The sequence below is a fragment of the Colobus angolensis genome, unplaced genomic scaffold (assembly GCF_000951035.1).
Source record: "Colobus angolensis palliatus isolate OR3802 unplaced genomic scaffold, Cang.pa_1.0 Scaffold400, whole genome shotgun sequence".
NCBI classification, from domain to species: domain Eukaryota; kingdom Metazoa; phylum Chordata; class Mammalia; order Primates; family Cercopithecidae; genus Colobus; species Colobus angolensis.
This window is the reverse complement of record NW_012117378.1, coordinates 2544274-2561389: the sequence shown is the minus strand read 5'-3', so window position 1 is coordinate 2561389 and position 17116 is coordinate 2544274. Positions and strand designations below refer to the sequence as shown.

The 17116-nt window shown below is 38.2% G+C and overlaps 1 protein-coding gene across 3 annotated transcripts in view; it reads left to right on the top strand.

Moving 5' to 3' along the window:
• Positions 1-17116, top strand: part of INPP4B (inositol polyphosphate-4-phosphatase, type II, 105kDa) — an 825859-nt gene that overhangs the window by 540620 nt on the left and 268123 nt on the right. For all 3 annotated transcript variants that reach the window (XM_011955816.1, XM_011955817.1, XM_011955818.1), the window contains one exon: positions 8836-8886. In XM_011955816.1, coding sequence (XP_011811206.1) covers positions 8836-8886 — 51 coding nt within the window. The remainder of the gene's footprint in view (positions 1-8835; positions 8887-17116) is intronic.

Genomic DNA, 17116 nt, shown 5'->3' with positions numbered 1-17116 from the left:
AAAAAGATCTTCATAACCGGAATAATAAACCTCATTTCTATTTCAGGCATGTTTAGGTGCAAGGAAGACCTACTGTTCTCATTATGACCCATTTCATTCATAAGCATTCTTCCAAACCAGAGCTTCTCAAACATTAATGTACATATGAATGAATTGGGAATCTTACCAAAATGAACACTATGATTCATGTGTCTGGGGCAAGTCTGAGATACTGCATTTCTAGCAGACTTCTAGAGAATGGTCTGGAGATCATCCTTCTGACCAGCTGTTGACCAGCAGGTGATGAGTATGCACACTAACGTTTGAGGAACCTTTCCTAAAAATGTTCCAGCTCTGAGAATCTGTTAACTTTTTTTTGTGTCCTTTTCAAAGGGAACCATATTTGATGGCTTGAACATGGCACAATATGTTTTAGGACTCCTCGTAGGACTTAGAGCTAGTTTGTGAGGCTCATTCTTATCAAAAAGTAATCTAATTGATTTTATAGTAATAGTTCTTTAACTTGACTGCACATTAGAATCAAGTAGAGTATTAGCCTTAAAAATACTGATGCTTGGGGTCCTTCCCTTGAACATTCTGATTTAATTATTCTGGGGTGTGACCTGTGAATTGGCATTTAAAACAAACACAAAAACCAAAAACGTGTTACAGGTGATTCTACTGTGTTATCAAGATTCATAATAACTGTTTTAGGGTAGCACATTTTAAAAATATTTTTACTAAAATAGTAGTGGGCTTGCTTTGGCCCACTCACCTTACTTACAAAGCATGTTTCTGGTAAAAATCAGCAAATGGTGATAATAGCCCACTTTCAAAAGAATTAATATTTACCCATTGTTAATACTTGAAGGAATATTTCTTAGAATTTTTTCAATCCTTTGAAGCTGGGTAGTTGTCATTCCTTAAAGACTAGAAATGTGATTCCATTTTGCCAGAGTCCTCTCCAACTCCTATTGTCTCAAACACCCAGCCCACTCCTTTCATTAATTTAACCTACCTGGAGCCTGTGGGCATGCGAGTTTGTAACACTACCTTTACGATACCTATTTGTGAGATATAGTAAGCTAGAAATTCCAAATGTTGAAGAAGAAATGTTAAGTTTACTTCCCAGGAATATTTCAGATATAATTTTCATATTGCATAGATGGTTTTTTTTTTTTTAGGTTAACTGAGACATTCCTTCCATCTCTAAGATTCTATGGCCTAAATCATTTAGATTTGTACATGCATCATTTTCTCCATGCAAGATTGAAATTAAACAACTTGAAAACTGTTATCAAAGACTAGCTGATAGATTTTAGAAAACTGAAGGTTCTTAGCAATTATTATTAGATGTCTGACTCTTACCATGTCATTGTTATTGCATATCAGCAAAATATACCTTGTCTTCTTAATCTCTTACTCTCTGAGATTGTCAGTGCTTATAATAGTGATTGAATCATAATATGTGCTTGATACATGTTTGCTGGCCTTAAAATAGTAAATGAAGTTTTAATGTTAGCTATTTTGCTTTATTTTCTCATAACCACACACTAAATAAATCCAAAATTTCATTAGAACAAATCTGGAGGCATTACATTACCCAACTTAAAACTATACTTTAAGGCTGTAGCCAAGAAAACAGCATGGCACTGGTATAAAAATAGGCACATAGACCAATGGAACAGAATACAGAACCCAGAAATAAAGTCAAATACTTACAGCCAACTAATCATCAACAAAGCAAGCAAAGGTAGGGAAACATAAAGAAGGTAAAGGACACTCTATTCAACAAATGGTGCTGGCAGAATTGGCAAGTCACACGTAAAAGAATGAAACTGGATCCTCGTCTCTGGCCTCATACACAAATTGACTCAAGATGGATCAAAGACTTAAATCTAAGACCTGAAATCAAAAACATTCTAGAAGTTAACATTAGAAAAACCCTTCTAGACATTGACTTAGGCAAAGAATTCATAACCAAGAACGCAAAAGCAAATGCGACAAAAACAAAGATAAATAAATGGCATTTAATTAAACTAAAGAGCTTCTTCACAGCAAAAGAAATAATCAGCAGAGTAAACAGACAACTCACAGTGTGGGAGGAAATCTTTGCAAACTATGCAACTGACAAAGGGATAATATTCAGAATTTACAAGGAACTCAAGTCAGCAAGAAAAAAACAAATAACTCTATCAAAAAGTGGGCTAAGGACATAAATAATTCTCAAGAGAAATATAAATGGCTAACAAGCCTATGAAAAAATGCTCAATGTCACTCATTATAAGGAAAATGCAAATCAAAACTATAATGCGATATCACCTTACTCCTTCAGAAATGGCAATTAAAAAATAAAAAAAAAAAATAGATGTTGGTGTGAATGTGGTGAAAAAAGAACATTTTTACACTGCTGGTGGGAATGTAAACTAGTACAACCACTATGTAAAACAGTGCAGAGATTCCTTAATGAACTAAAGGTAGATCTACCATTTGATCCAGCAATCCCACTACTGGGTATCTACCCAGAGAAAAAGGAGTCACATGAAAAAGACACTTGTACATGCATGTTTATAGCAGCACAATTCATAATTGTAAAAATATAGAACCAGCCCATATGCCCATCAACCAGTGAGTAGATAAAGAAAATGTGGTCAACCATAAAAAGGAATCGAATAATGGCATTCACAGCAACATAGATGGAGGTGCAGACCATTATTCTAAATGAAGTAACTCAGGAATGGAAAACCAAACATAATATTTCTCACTTATAAATCAGAGCTAAGCTATGAAAACACAAAGGCATAAGAATGATACAGTAGATTTTGGGGACTTGGGGAATGGTGGGAGTGGGGTAAGGGATTAAAGGCTACACATTAGGCACAGTGTACACTGCTCAGGTGATGGGTGCACTAAAATCTCAGAAATCATCACTAAAGAAATTATCCATGTAACCAAACACCACATGTTCTTCCAGAACCTAGTAAAATTAAAAAGAACAGAGGGTCTAAATTATTCTGTCAAAGTAAATGTAAATATCCAAATTTTAGTGTCTTAGCACAATGGAAGTTTATTTCTTGATTGTTGTGGTAGGCAGAATTCTAAGATTGTTCCCAAAATTAGCACTCCATGATGTACATCCCTGCATAATCCTCAATGCTGTGATATAATAGCACTTAATCTCATGATTAGGTCATATTATATAGCCCGGTTGAAAGAGAGATCATCTGAGAAGAGCCTGACCTAATCAGGTAATCCTTTAAAAGAGAGTGAGTTCTTCCTAAAAACAGAAGTTAGAGAAGATTTGATGCCAAGGAGATCCTCTGTTGCTGAATTTAATGGAGGAGGGAGCTTGGCAAGGGCTGCTGGTGTGTGAACCCAGGAGTTTAGAGCAGCCTCCTGTGAACAGCCATCAAGAAAATAAGGACCACAGTTCAAGAGTTGCAAGAAACTAAATTCTGAGAAGCCTGAGGGAGCTTTGAAGCACATCTTTCTCCAGTGAAGCCTCTAAATGAGGACACAGCCAGCTGACACCTTGATTTCAGCCAAGTGAGACTTGAGTGGAGAATCCAGCCATATCATGCCTGGACTTCTAACCTACAAAGCTGTGAACAAATAAATGGATGTTGTTTTAAGCAGCTAAGTTTGTGGTAATTTGTTGCACATGAGTAGAAAACTAACACAATTATTTAACAGTCTACTACCAGTAGTGATGGCTGGCAGATGGCTTTCTTTCATGTGGTAATTTGGGGACTCAGGTGCAGCTCAGCCACCACGTAAAGACTGGACTCTTCTATGTATGGCCATTGGAAGAAGAATGAGACAGTGGAGAGAGTGTATATATTCACTTTTGCAAAATCCAGCTTGGTTACAGCAAACATCACTTGCATGTACATTTCATTGGTGAGAACTAGCCACACGGCTGCTCCTGGGAGCAGGGTTTCTAGCATATGGAATCCTGGTTAAGCAGCAGTTTCCTTCTGGAAAATTCATACTGTGAAGCAGAGCAAAACCTTTCTGTTGTAGTCAAATTTTAATGTTTGATTAAAGACACTTATGTGTCTCAAGTAGGACAAGTAAATGTGATGATATATTCTAATTTGAGATACATAGAGAATTAGAGTAACACTTTTTTTTTCTTAAAGAAATGAGACACATTCATTATCAGAGACATTTCCAGATGTGACAGTTTTCTAGGAAGAGGATCTGGGCTCTATCCCTGCTAAGAGGTGTCCCTCCGCTATAACCAATATCTTTCCCTCTGCCTACCAGCTGAGACTGTCTAGAGGGATGATGCTTCTCCCTCACCTACCAATGAGCAGATGTACTTGCATGAGGTCCAGGTGCTGCCAGTCTAGTGTGCAGACTCAGGACAGCATGGGCTTTTCCTTCTCTGGGTCTGGATCTCCAACAGACTCCTAGCATTTCAGGCAGCCCCACTGCCTGATTTTCAGCTACTCACCTACAAAAAATGGAGCAGTCCTCACTCTCCTCCCACCCTCAGGACAGCAATGCCCATGCTCATTGTAACAAGGTTGACTAGTCTGAGGAGTATGTCTTGCATAAATTTGAGCACTAAAGTCCTGTGTTCAGCTGCTGTATTGGTAGCTGAAGCAGCGTCTTGTTGGGAACAATTAAGACTTGTGAAGTAGTCTATAGGAATTCCATGAAAGAGTGAGAATAACCCACTGTATGCTACCTGGTTTTGTTTTGTTTTTAAGATAAATTTAGTTAGTTTAATTTTGAACTTCTGGGGTTGATAGAGAAGGAAATTTGTTTTAGATGAACCTTAAAAAATATTCAAGATGGAATAGGAAACATGATTTTCTACATGATCACTACCATTAATTGGTCTGCCTTGCTTTATTTGACATCATAAAAGTCTAGACAAAAGGAAGCTGTAAGAATGTTTTAAATTTGTAGTCAGGAAGACATTCTTATGTTCCAGGAAGGGACAGGGAGGGGGAATAGTGAAGAAAAATAGAGAGAAGAACTGCTGACAAGACCAAAAAAGGGAAAATGAATTCCAAAGGAAGGCTTGCAATTCTCAGGAGGCATGACATTGTCGGTGAACCAGAATATTCCAAATGCTACAGTGACAGCCTTTGCTTCATCCTTTTCTCACCAAGAGGTCTCATCTATATCTGTTCAGGCCTTAGTATTCTTTAGTGACATGTTCCTCCTTCTCTCCCTTCCTCCCTGTCTCATGGTCCTCCTCCCTTCCTTCCTCTGCCTTCCTCTTCTTCTTTCTTTCCTTGCCTCTTTCCTCTTCATTTTCTCTCTTCCCCCGTCCGTTTCTTTCTCACACACTTTGTTCTTCTCTCTCTGGGTCAGGTACTGTTTGCAGTGCTGAAAACGATAGAATACAACAACCTGTAGGGTCTATTAACCCCATGTTAAAAAACTGATAAAAAGGCTGAAAGGCAGCTGGCATGAAGAGGTTCAATCATTTTCCCAAAGTGACTTGGGAAGAGTTGGGATGTGTTGAGGGCTCTGATCATGCCACTCCACTGTTCAATGCCTTCCCTGATTTCCTATTGCCTGGAATAATGCAATGGAATAAAACTCCACTTCTATAACATGGGAGACAGCCCTCTCCAGTAAATGGCCCCAACCAATTCCCCAAACGTATATAACTCCTGCCATTTCCTGCAGGGCCCCAATAGCATCAACAGAATACTTATATTGCCTGAACACAACTGAGCTCTGGTTTTTTGTTTGTTTGTTCATTTTTGTTTTTGTGTTTGCATCTTGGTAATTATATTTATTGGAAGAGTTGGAGTGAAAAGTGCCATTTAGCTTAAGAAGTTGTGGGTTATGTGCAAATCAATTCATTTCAAGAGTGGAAAAATCCTCAGAATTATTTCTTAATATCAAAATGTATGCAGTTTTCTCTTTCAAATGCTTTGCACATTTAAAGAGGCAATTGTACAAAGTCTCCTATTTTCCATACAGGACAAATTCTTTGTGTCAGCCAACTTTCAATGGAGGGACAACCAGGACAGCACCATCTCCCTGGATAAAGAATGTTGGAATACTCAGTTTCGTTGATTTACATATCCCTTCATATGTTTGTTCATCAGTTTCTATAGTAGCCACAGTTTCTTCTACATCTCCCAACATCATATGTAAATGTTGATCATAAGCATGTAATCTGCCTTGAAGCCGTCAGTCATTTCCCGTTTTCATGTAAATTCGCTCATCTAGGCTGAGCCTGATAAGATCCAGGGGCTCCTCTGTGGTTTTGGTAGTTTGTTGCTGGCCCACATAATCTGCCATGTTTCAAATCCTGCACCCTTCCCCCTGAACTCTTACAACTCTATGACACATGCTTGTTACATAAAACCCTGCTTGTTTTATCATATCCTTCCTTGCCTAAAACTCCTAGCCATCCTTCAAAACCCAGACCACATCTTTTGTGAAGCCTTTCCTGAAACTCACAGGATAAAATAGTTATACTTCATTCTAAATGCCCACAGGACAATGCCCATATTTCTATTATAGCACTTATTGCATTGTGCTAAATTATTTACATATGTGTCTCACTCACTGGCCTCTGAAATCTCAACAGGAAATACTGGGGCATTATTCACTAGCAAATCCAGTGCTTGCTACCTAGCTTGTGTTCACTGCAATGGAGGAATATATAAGAAAAGCATCACTGATATAACCTATGTACCATAACATCAGTAATAGGATAAAGAATATTAAAAATATATATATATGTAAAAGAAGAAAAGGAATCTTCTTTTCCTTCTATAGTTTATTGATAATTATAAGAAAAACGTGTTCTACATATAAAATTATTAAAATGTGGGAGTTTACCATGTTGCAGGAATTGTCAGGATTTTTCTACCTTTGTTCAACATTAAAACACTTTTATATTAATATTTATAACCCAAATCAAATACTTTATACAACTCTATGTATGTTGACCCTCTTACCAATTTCTGACTTTTTCACTCTATTTGTAAATTCAAGTGTATATCTTTGGAAAATGTTATTTGGCTGTCAATTTTTTTAAAAAATTAATGTATATATGTACACATATGTGCGTTATATGGTACATGTGAATATTCATTATATAGCACTTTATACTATATACATATATATGCAGTATAATAAACTATTCATATACACACAGAGATAGAGGGAGAAACCATATTTATACATACTATATATAATCCATACACACACTACATTGTCCACCACCACTATTTGTATATAGTTTCCTCGTCCCTTGAGGCCAGTTGATGACTTTCAGATAATGAGACTGAATGGTAATCTAGGCCAAAAGATGTTAATGCAGCTACCAAACTGCTAATGCTCTTAGCCAGCAAGTGCTCTGTCACACAGTCCTGAGTTGAAGAGTTGTGTTCTACAAATTGTGTTTACTCCATTGAGGTCTCTCACGTCATTTATTTTGTGCTTGGGTGAACAATTTTAAGTTATAATGACTGACAAATTGTGCAAGCGACAGTGCTGGATCTGTTATAAAGAAACAAAAAGTATTAAGCTAGAAGTTCAAATGCACATTTTATTATAGCTTGTGGCTTTTTTCAAGGAAATGGCAACTGTGTTCAAGATTAGCAGGCCACAAGGAGCTGATTCAAGTCTTTTAACTTATTAGAGGTATTAGAAGCATCCCTTCAATCTGGGAGGATTGACCTGGTATGGTCAGGTATGATAAGACTTAAGGGATTTGAAGAGAAGTATGATTAAAAGGATTTTGTTAGAATGATCCCCTAAAATGTTGATCCTTTAAGTGTTTTAGGCTGTTGCTCCCTGATTCTTCCCCTCCAATCCCCTTTCTCTCCAAGTAAACAGGATGTGCTTATATATTGCTTTATATTCATTTAACTTGTTTAACTCATCTTTATTTCAAATTAAGACATACTAGATATAAGTTTCTTGCCTTTTCTTACGTTCACTATCTTTTTCTGAAGCAAGAAAGGTAATCATGATTTTTTTTTATTTGAAATGTGATTTTTTAAGAGAACCATAGAGTCAGTAGCTATACATTGGAAGCAGAATATCTGGGGGCATGGAGAAGCACCAAGAGTTTGAAAGGGTTCCCAGGTGATTCTAATGTACAGCCAGGATTGAAAATCACCACTCAGTTGAAGATACATGTCTCTTGATTATATAAGGAGTTAGTGTTTCAACTAGAACACCTTTTTGGAAAGCTTACCCAGATAACTGGTTCTTTTACATTATTCCCCCTCCCACAATTGAGAATTACCTTTCCAGTAAATTCAGATGATGGTATCTGTTAGTTTGGCCCAGAATTCTCAAGTGGGAAAGATATCCTATAAGAAGCATGAGTGTGGGCACTCATTCGGAGAAAAATTTTTTAATTAAAAAAATTGACACATAATTGTACGTACTTACGAGGTACATAATGACATTGCAATACGTATGATGTATTGTAATCAGATCATGATAATCAGCATATCCATAATTTCAAACATCATTTCTTTATGTTGGGAACATTCATTGCACATGCATGGAATTGCTTTCTCTATAGCAGCTCTTTCCTTTCCCTTGAATGTTGAATGAAGATTGCCTTTTTAGGAGATTAAAGAGATCTGTCTAAATCCCAGATATCTCTGTATTAGATAAAGAGATGGAGTGAGGATCCAGGCAGCTCTGTCCACTTAGAAAAATCTGGAAGTTCAGGAACTGTAACAACACAGCTTCACTGCACTGCCGTGGGTGTTGCACACAGGTTAATTCATTAATGATTAACCACAGAGTCTGAATTGATGCGAGATGAAGGAAATTGAAACCCTGCACCTGTGTGAGGCTTCTACACTAATTTCTACCCCAAAGTCTTACAGAAAATGTTTTTCTCCACAGGTTCGAACCAGTGTCCTACCAGAACATAAGGATCCCCCGCCAGAAGTTGGGGTAAGTGTTTCTTATGTTTCCAAAAGGCACACACGTCGCTTCTAAATTAATCATTTGGATTTTCTCTGGCCTCCTGCTTGGTAGCTGACAAATAAAATTGAATTACGTTAAGAGAGTGTGGCTCTTTGAGGAGGCACTGTCACATATTTGCTGAATTGCATGGAATTCATTTTTTTGTTTCCTGAAAATCATCCTCAAGTGAATTCATATTTAGTTCAGCTGGCTAGAGATGAGCCTAGACTTTGCCCTGCAGGTAGCTGAACTGTGGTTCAGAGCCAAGATTCCTGGACCAATAGGAGGCGAGGGGAATTACAGATGTGATCTCTACCGCTTCAGGAAGAAGGAAGAGAACCAGCCATAGGACTGTGATATTTTGTTTCCTGCCACTTAAACACTGTAATGAAGGTCAAAAGAGAGGCAGCCACCACTGTTCAGTCCAATGTTGGAAAATTCTGCTGAGATTTTCTTGCTGCACTGAACTACTGCCTCTCCAGTATTGAGAATTTAGAAGGACAGGAAGGTACTGGGTGCTTTCTGCTTAGACAAGGCTAGAGTAGGTGGTGGCAGCTCCTAAAAGATACAGCCCCACAGGCTGAATCCTTGAGATCTGTGTGTTCAGAGAGGAGGAAAAAGACCAGAAGTCAGTTAGGTCTAAGAAGCCCTGGGGCTGAGCCAACTGGAAGAGCTATTTGAAATACTCTGAAATTCTACAGGCACTTGACAACCTTCTTCCAGTCAGTGTGTAGGACACTGTACTAGGTACCATTCATTTTCTCATTGAACACAGCCACAAACTGCCAAGGAAGGACTCCAAAAATATGCACCAAAGTTTGACTCGGCTGAGCATAATGTCAGTTATCTCTGCAGCTGTTAGTGAAGAAGCAGAGGGAAAAGGACGATGTCTTGCTTTCTCATGCGTGACACAAGCCTTTCATCTCTTCCTGGGGACTGATTGAGTAACTGCTTTGACTTGGGGGAATCCTTGCAGTTTTTCTGCCTGTCCCTTCAACCTCTTGTGCCCCTCACTTCCACCACCAATCTCTGTGCTGACTACACAAACCTTCATTTAGTTCCTCCAGTGCATCCAGAAAGTTCTCCCCGGCCTCAGGCCTCCACAGACACAGGCAGACACTAGACTTCTGTCAGCCTAGACTGCTGCACCCCATGGGGAGAGGGCTCTCTTCCACAGCTCAGGGCCAGCTCACATGTTTCCACTACTACCATCCTGGGGCCCTGCTTCCAATAGGATCCTCCGTCCTAAATGCACGCTCTCATCACACCCATGGCACTGCTTCATAAAATGTGAGACTTTTTAAACTGTTAATATGGGTAATACATTGTTCTACCAAAGTGTTCCATTTATTTATCAAGGTTCAAGGAAGCTTAGCTGGTTTAATTTTTTTCTTCTGTGATCACTGCCTGCCCTGACCCCACTCCACCACTGCTCTTGTGTTGAATTCCCCTTGCTTGAAGCTTTAATGATATTTTGGCCCAATCGTGTAGATTTCTCTGAATTTTTTCTCTCACTCAGGTTCTTGGGAATCCATCTTAATTATTTTAAACCTTGAGTCTCTTATCTGATTTTATTTTCTTCTACCTCTTCCCACCATTTCCCCCTATAGGCTAGACTTTCTGTGACTCTAACAGTGTGCAGTAGGGAGGAAGTCTAATGTGAGTCCCACACATGGCCTGCCCTTTCTTCTTTTGATTCCTCAGTTGTGGCAGCAAAGAGGAAGGAGTAGGGAGACAGAGGTTTATTCTGGGCTTGCTCCTGGTGAGGGTGAGGTTTCCTTACTGCTAGACTTGATGCTTCTTAGGCAGTGGCTGCTGTTAGAGTCCTCTATGTGACAGATACTGATTTGCTGGCTCTCTGATTGACAAAGGTATAGATATTTCTGGGGACCTTGTCAGGTTCTCCTCATAGCATAATTGCCTACCATGGGGGACCTGGCTCTGGACCAACTTCCTCCACTGCCCACCCCCACTCCATACCCTCTTGTTGTGAGATCTACCACTCAAGTACCTGGCGCCAGGTCAGCTACTTTCTGTGCTATCCAAATACATGAAACTCACATGTACTTGCCATCCAACATGGAAGAAATGCAGGCTGTTCCATTGTGTGTTTCCTGTTTCGACTCAGCCATCTCTCTGCTGATCCTTTCTACAAGCCCCAGCAGCATCAGACACTGGATCATATTCAATGATTCTCAAAAGAGAGACAATCAGTCCCCAGTGGAGGTAAACATGGTTTAGACACCTCTAGGCTTTATAAGTGATTTTTGGTACCAGACCCTCTTGGCTTCAGCTTTGGGGATAAAGATATTTTCCTGGGAGATGATTAAGAGAGAAACTAGCCACATCTCCAAAATCAGACACCTTCCTAAATGCTGACCTCTCCTCTCTTCTACCCCTAATTTTATATTAACTGGGTATATTATGGCTACTTACAGACCAGCATCTCTACACTGGCTCCTCATCAAGCATGTTAATAAGATTACTGGCCTCAAACACTGAAGATTCTCTGAACATACAATGGGGTACATTTATTACATTGTGTCTTCATCTTTGACAAAACTCGGCTATAATTCCTGAACTAAAAGAGAAATCTCAATTGGTATCCTGTGACATGCCTATTTTTGCAATTAGGAATGTACCCTAAGGCAAGTAATGTGACAAACTGTGGCTTAAAACTAATTAATGGGTTTGTTTATCTCATGTTATAGAAGTCTTGGGAAAATTGTTCAGGGCTTCAGCTACTCAAAAGTGACTTGAAGCAGCCAGACTCTATCCATCTTCCTGGTCCTTCTTTCTTAGAGAACTACACAGACTGGCCATGGTACCCCAGGTAGCACATTCTGGGTTGAGTGAAGAATAAAGGCTAAAAGCTCAGCCGGCCTATTCCTTCAACTCTGGAAAACAGTAACTTCCTGGGAAATTTTGTTTTGTATACTGTCACTTACATAGTATTGGGAAGACCTAAGTCCTTAACTAGAAGAGAATCTGGTACAATTCTCATTTAAACAAAACTGAGGTGCTATTAGTAATGAAGAAAGGGCAGAAAGTGTGTCAGGTAGGCAACTAGTCATGTCACCACACTCCTGCTAGATGTACTTCATGATAGCAAAGTCTCTATTTCTAATATTCCTGGCTTTGTGCTTGGAAGCCAGCAAATCTATGATCTATGTTTTGAATAAATCAAAAAGCATACCACGATTTTATTTTGCCAACCATTTTATGTATTGTTAGAACTACCAGAAATAAATGGGTAGGGGATTCTAGAAATGACTGTAATAATACAGTAAAAAAATCTAACAACTTTTATGACCCATCAGAACTCAAAATGGCAAGTATGACTTCAGAACTAAATATCAAGCACAGTAAGAGTAAGTCTAAAAAAGAACAAGTCAGCCTGCCTTGACTTCCTAACACCCTCAGATTACATGTTATTTTGGAGAGAGAAGTTAACATATGTTGACCACCTATGAAGTACTACTTGTTAATATACATCCTATCAGCGAATCCTCAAAATATTTCCTAGGACACTCCAAAACAGGTCTGAGAGTTTAAGCTCTTGGCCAAGGACACAGAGCCAGTAATGGCTCTGTCATTACAACATACAAGGGTTCTACTCTTCAAGTACTCTAATTTTTTTTAAAGAGCTTAGATTTTTTTATTGTAATCTTTCAAATATGTTAGGTGTGTTTCTTTTCATTCTCAAACAGAATTTACCGGATGCACCCAAATATTTTCTTGATGTCTTAGTCAAGCAAATATTAATATGTGCTCTTAGACCTTTTGAGGTATATTCACAAGTAAAGATAAAATTCTATGATAAGTGACTTTACCTTAAAGTGCTTTTTAATGTTTCCTTTGGGCTATTCATCAACTTTTAATAGATTTCTTCCCAACTATTTTTTCTTTCTGATGTATTTTTCAATGTTAATAGTTCATTTAGTCTTTTTCTTTTCCTGTGAGGTAGGAAATAATGTAACCATATCTGTTATGGTTTACAGAAAAAAAAAAGTACCTGGGCTGTGAAAAGACCTGTCTATAGGTTATATGTAAGAGATGTTGTGTATCAGTCTTATGATACAACCTTCAACTTTTCAAAGACCTTTGAAAACTTGTACCATAGTTCCTGTATGTTGTTTTATGAGAATAGGTCAAAATATTATTGATATATTCATTTGACCTCTAAACCAGCAGTGTTCAATGGATATAATGTATATCACAAAATGCATGCCACATATGTAATTTTAAATTTTCTAGCAGCTGTGTTTTTAAAAAGTAAGAAGAAACAGGCTGAATTAATTTTAATATATTTTATTTAACCCAATATATGCAAAATATTATTCCAAAGTGTAATTAATACTTATATATTCGTATTCCTTTTTCATACTAAGCATTCTAAATTCAGTGTGTATTTTATACTGAGTGTACATTTCAACTTGGAGTAGCCACATTTTACCTGCTAAAGCTACTGGCTACTCATTGGATAGCATAGCTCTGGAGAGTAGTTGAATAAATTTGATGAGGTTCATGCAAATTGCAATAAAAAAAAAAGAAAAAAAGAAAAAAAAAACCTGTGCTTTGAATATAGGCTTTGTGAGAAGAACATGAATGATGGAGATTTGGACATCTGTGGCCACATGTGTGGTAGTGTACCTTCTCTGACCCCCTTAAAGGTGACTGGGGAGCCACAGAGGACCTGCTGCATGGAGATGTCAAGTCCTATTGAGCAGTCTGGATATCTGTGACTTGCTCGGAGTGGCTCCAGGGGCTGGTGGGATACAGTATTCATGTGGACACTCCCTGTAGAGAGGCCAGGGATTCTGACAGATGCCCTACTTTTTTCATCCTGTTTGATGGTACTCTCCAGCCAGGTGAGAGGGATTGAAATCATGCAGCAAACAATGTAATGATCATCTGCTTTGGGGTTCTTGCATCAGAATAACTGAGTGTTGCATTGTCATGAGCAGGCAAGAAAGGTTAGAGCTGCATGTTGTGCAAGCAGAGAGTCTGTCAGAAGGAAAGGGAACTGCCACCTGTCCTAGAAATGAGGCGCAGCATGGTAGGGATGAAAGAATGCTGGAGAGAGAAGCAAGAAACCCAGATTCTAACTTGGCTTCTACAGATTAACTAGTTCGGTGACATGTGTAAGCCAGTTTACTCTTAGAGGACCCAGTTCCTTCATCTACAGACTAGCAGGGCCTTAACAATCCTTAAGGCTCTTTAAATATTCTATGCAATCTAATACAACTTACAGCTATAAGGGATCATAGGTAACATTTTCTCAACAATAATACTCATAACTATATAGTACCTTTTGGCTTTTGTATCTTTTTTCATCTTTTTTCTAAAATGTATTCTAAGTTATATTACCCCCAAATCTAATATTTTTTTTTTTTGAGGCGGAGTCTCGCTCTGTCGCCCGGACTGGAGTGCAGTGGCCAGATCTCAGCTCACTGCAAGCTCCGCCTCCCGGGTTTACGCCATTCTCCTGCCTCAGCCTCCGGAGTAGCTGGGACTACAGGCGCCCGCCACCTCGCCCGGCTAGTTTTTTGTATTTTTAGTAGAGACGGGGTTTCACTGTGTTAGCCAGGATGGTCTCGATCTCCTGACCTCGTGATCCGCCCGTCTCGGCCTCCCAAAGTGCTGGGAGCCACCGCGCCCGGCCTTATTTTTAAAGATATATTTTTTCTTTTTGTAGTGCAGGCATTTCTGATAGACTTCTCAAAAAATACTTTGCCTTTTCCCAAAAGTATTTAAGCTGTGCATTACATGCTTTTGAGGCATCTGACTTCTAGTTATATGATCTTAATCACTATGCAAATATTTATGGGAGACGTTTTATTTTCCTGGTTAGATGTTTTCTTTGCCTGGATTACTTTAATTTTCTCATAGCAATAACTATGAGAAAGATAAGTTATCATATGCATTTTTTTTTTCAGCAACTAAGGTCTAGAGTAGTGGAGCAACTTGTTCAAGGCCCCAGACTTCATAAGGGAGAAGACGGGAAATAAGAAGTGACAATGCTTAGTAGTAGATGGTGAGCCTGGGGGCTGCAAGAAATAATGTAATTGTCCAGATTTTCATTTTTGAACAGAATAACTGATTTTAGAGCCACACTTCAGCCTTCTGAGCTCCAACTCTAGTGAAGCTTTCCCTTTTTTGTCTTTATTTCTCCCGGATAGAAGCAGCACCAAAGGAGATTCAGAAAAAAAGTCCCTTGAATTATACTTAAAATATTAAAAAATTAAATAAATTATCTTAAATTATACAATTATGACAGTGATAGCAAAGATACAATAGCTTTATGTTAAATTATTCTTTTACATTAGCATCATGTGCTATAGAGAAGAGTCTTTTCTCATTCATTCTTTTACAATGTGTTCAGCAAGTATTCACATAGATTAAAGATTTATTTTTTAACTTTGGGGGTGGGAGAATCCTAGTTTTAGTTATACTGAGGTGAAGAAAACAAATAAAAAACCAGCTCAAAAGTAAATGTATAGGCAATCCCATTGTTTGTTCTTGCAGTATAAAACAATTGTCTTCACATTTTTTTGATTTTATTAATGTAGTTTATACAATATGCAGTCCTGATATATAGTTATTTTTAGGATTAAAAAAAGTATAGCATTGGTACCCAAATAATACCTCCTCTTGTTTGACAAGTTTACAAAATGTAACGGTATGATGCCATCATTATCCAGATTGATTTTTAACAGATTTTATTATTTGTGGGCACTTTCGTTATCCTTTGGGATCAAGCAAGTGGCTGACAGTTGTAATGGATAAACCTGACTCATGGGCATTGTCCTTGGCACACTGTATGCACTCACAGTGCAGCCCTCTGTTCCAGACACTGGGCTCTGCTAGGAGATGGACAAGCCAAGGTTCTGTTTCCACAGGAGCTCCTGGTCTGGTGAATGGGAGAAACATTCAATGGCTTGTGGTCATAAATTTTACTTGCAGCTGTGCCTTATGGTGAGTCCATAGTTTATGTCTGAAAATAGCAATTCCACCTGTCTCTAGCTGCTACATTCCACTGTGGGATGTTTGCTACTTTTATTGCTAAAAAGACTGCAATAATCTCATGACATGTGTAGCCAGCTTTATTAATTCTAAAACCATCCATACCTCCAAAATCTTAAAAGGCAAATAGAAAATACTTTGCAACTTTGGAGTGTCATAAAATTTAGATTGCTTAAAAGTTTTCTTTGAGTGTGAATAGTAAGTGGGAATTTAATTTAAAAGCTATGATTATCAGTGAAAGAGAAACTGAGATCAACATCTCTTTAAAATACAAAATGCTAAAATAAAATTCACTACAGCAGTATACGATCTGCATACTACAAAATTGTTTCGATTTTCCACATTTCAGTGAATTACAGTAGTTTATCAATAGCTGCAAAAGTAGCTTTTCTCCTATATCTAATAGAATCACTTACTTAAAGGCTGGTGTCTATGCCATTTGTTCATTCATTCATTGTCAGTAAATATTTACCAGTTACCTACTGTGTGCTGTGCAGTGGAGGGTTATCAGCAAACAAAAGAAAACTTTGTAGAGCTTCAATTCTCGATTATTTTTTGGAGAGGTGCAAAATAAACAAATATATAATATATATAATATGTTAGGTGGTCATAAGTATTGATAGAGAAAAATAAAACAGGAATAGAGAATAGTGGAGCGTGTATGTGGGAGGGGAGTGTGCTTCTGTAAAGGGATGTTTTAGAAGGCATCTCTGATAAGGTGACATAAACACTTTTATTCAGGAGGATCTCTCCAAGTCCCTCTCTGCCCCTGGCTGAAAAGTCACCCGAATTTCTGCTTGCTTTGCTAATAGAGCTCACAAACTTCCTTCTTTGTCTTGACTCACTCTACTTCATCACTCATGGACTTATCATCAGAGCTTGTTTCTACAAATCTTCTATTTTTTGCCTAATGTTTCTCACCTAATAATTTAGTCTCAGATTTTTCAGGCTTTGATGACTTTGTGTCTAAACTAGGTCTTTGAACTTTAAGTCAATTAATTGGGTTTATCATTAACAATATATGGGTATCTCCTTCAGAACTGAGTTGTATTTTCTTGCCTTGCCTTGCCTTGCCTTGCCTTGCCATGCCTTTCCTTGCCTTTCCTTTCCTTTCTTTCCTTTCCTTTCTTTCTTTTCTTTCCTTCTTTCCCTTCCTTCCTCTCCTTCCCCTTCCTTCCTTCCTTTCTTACCT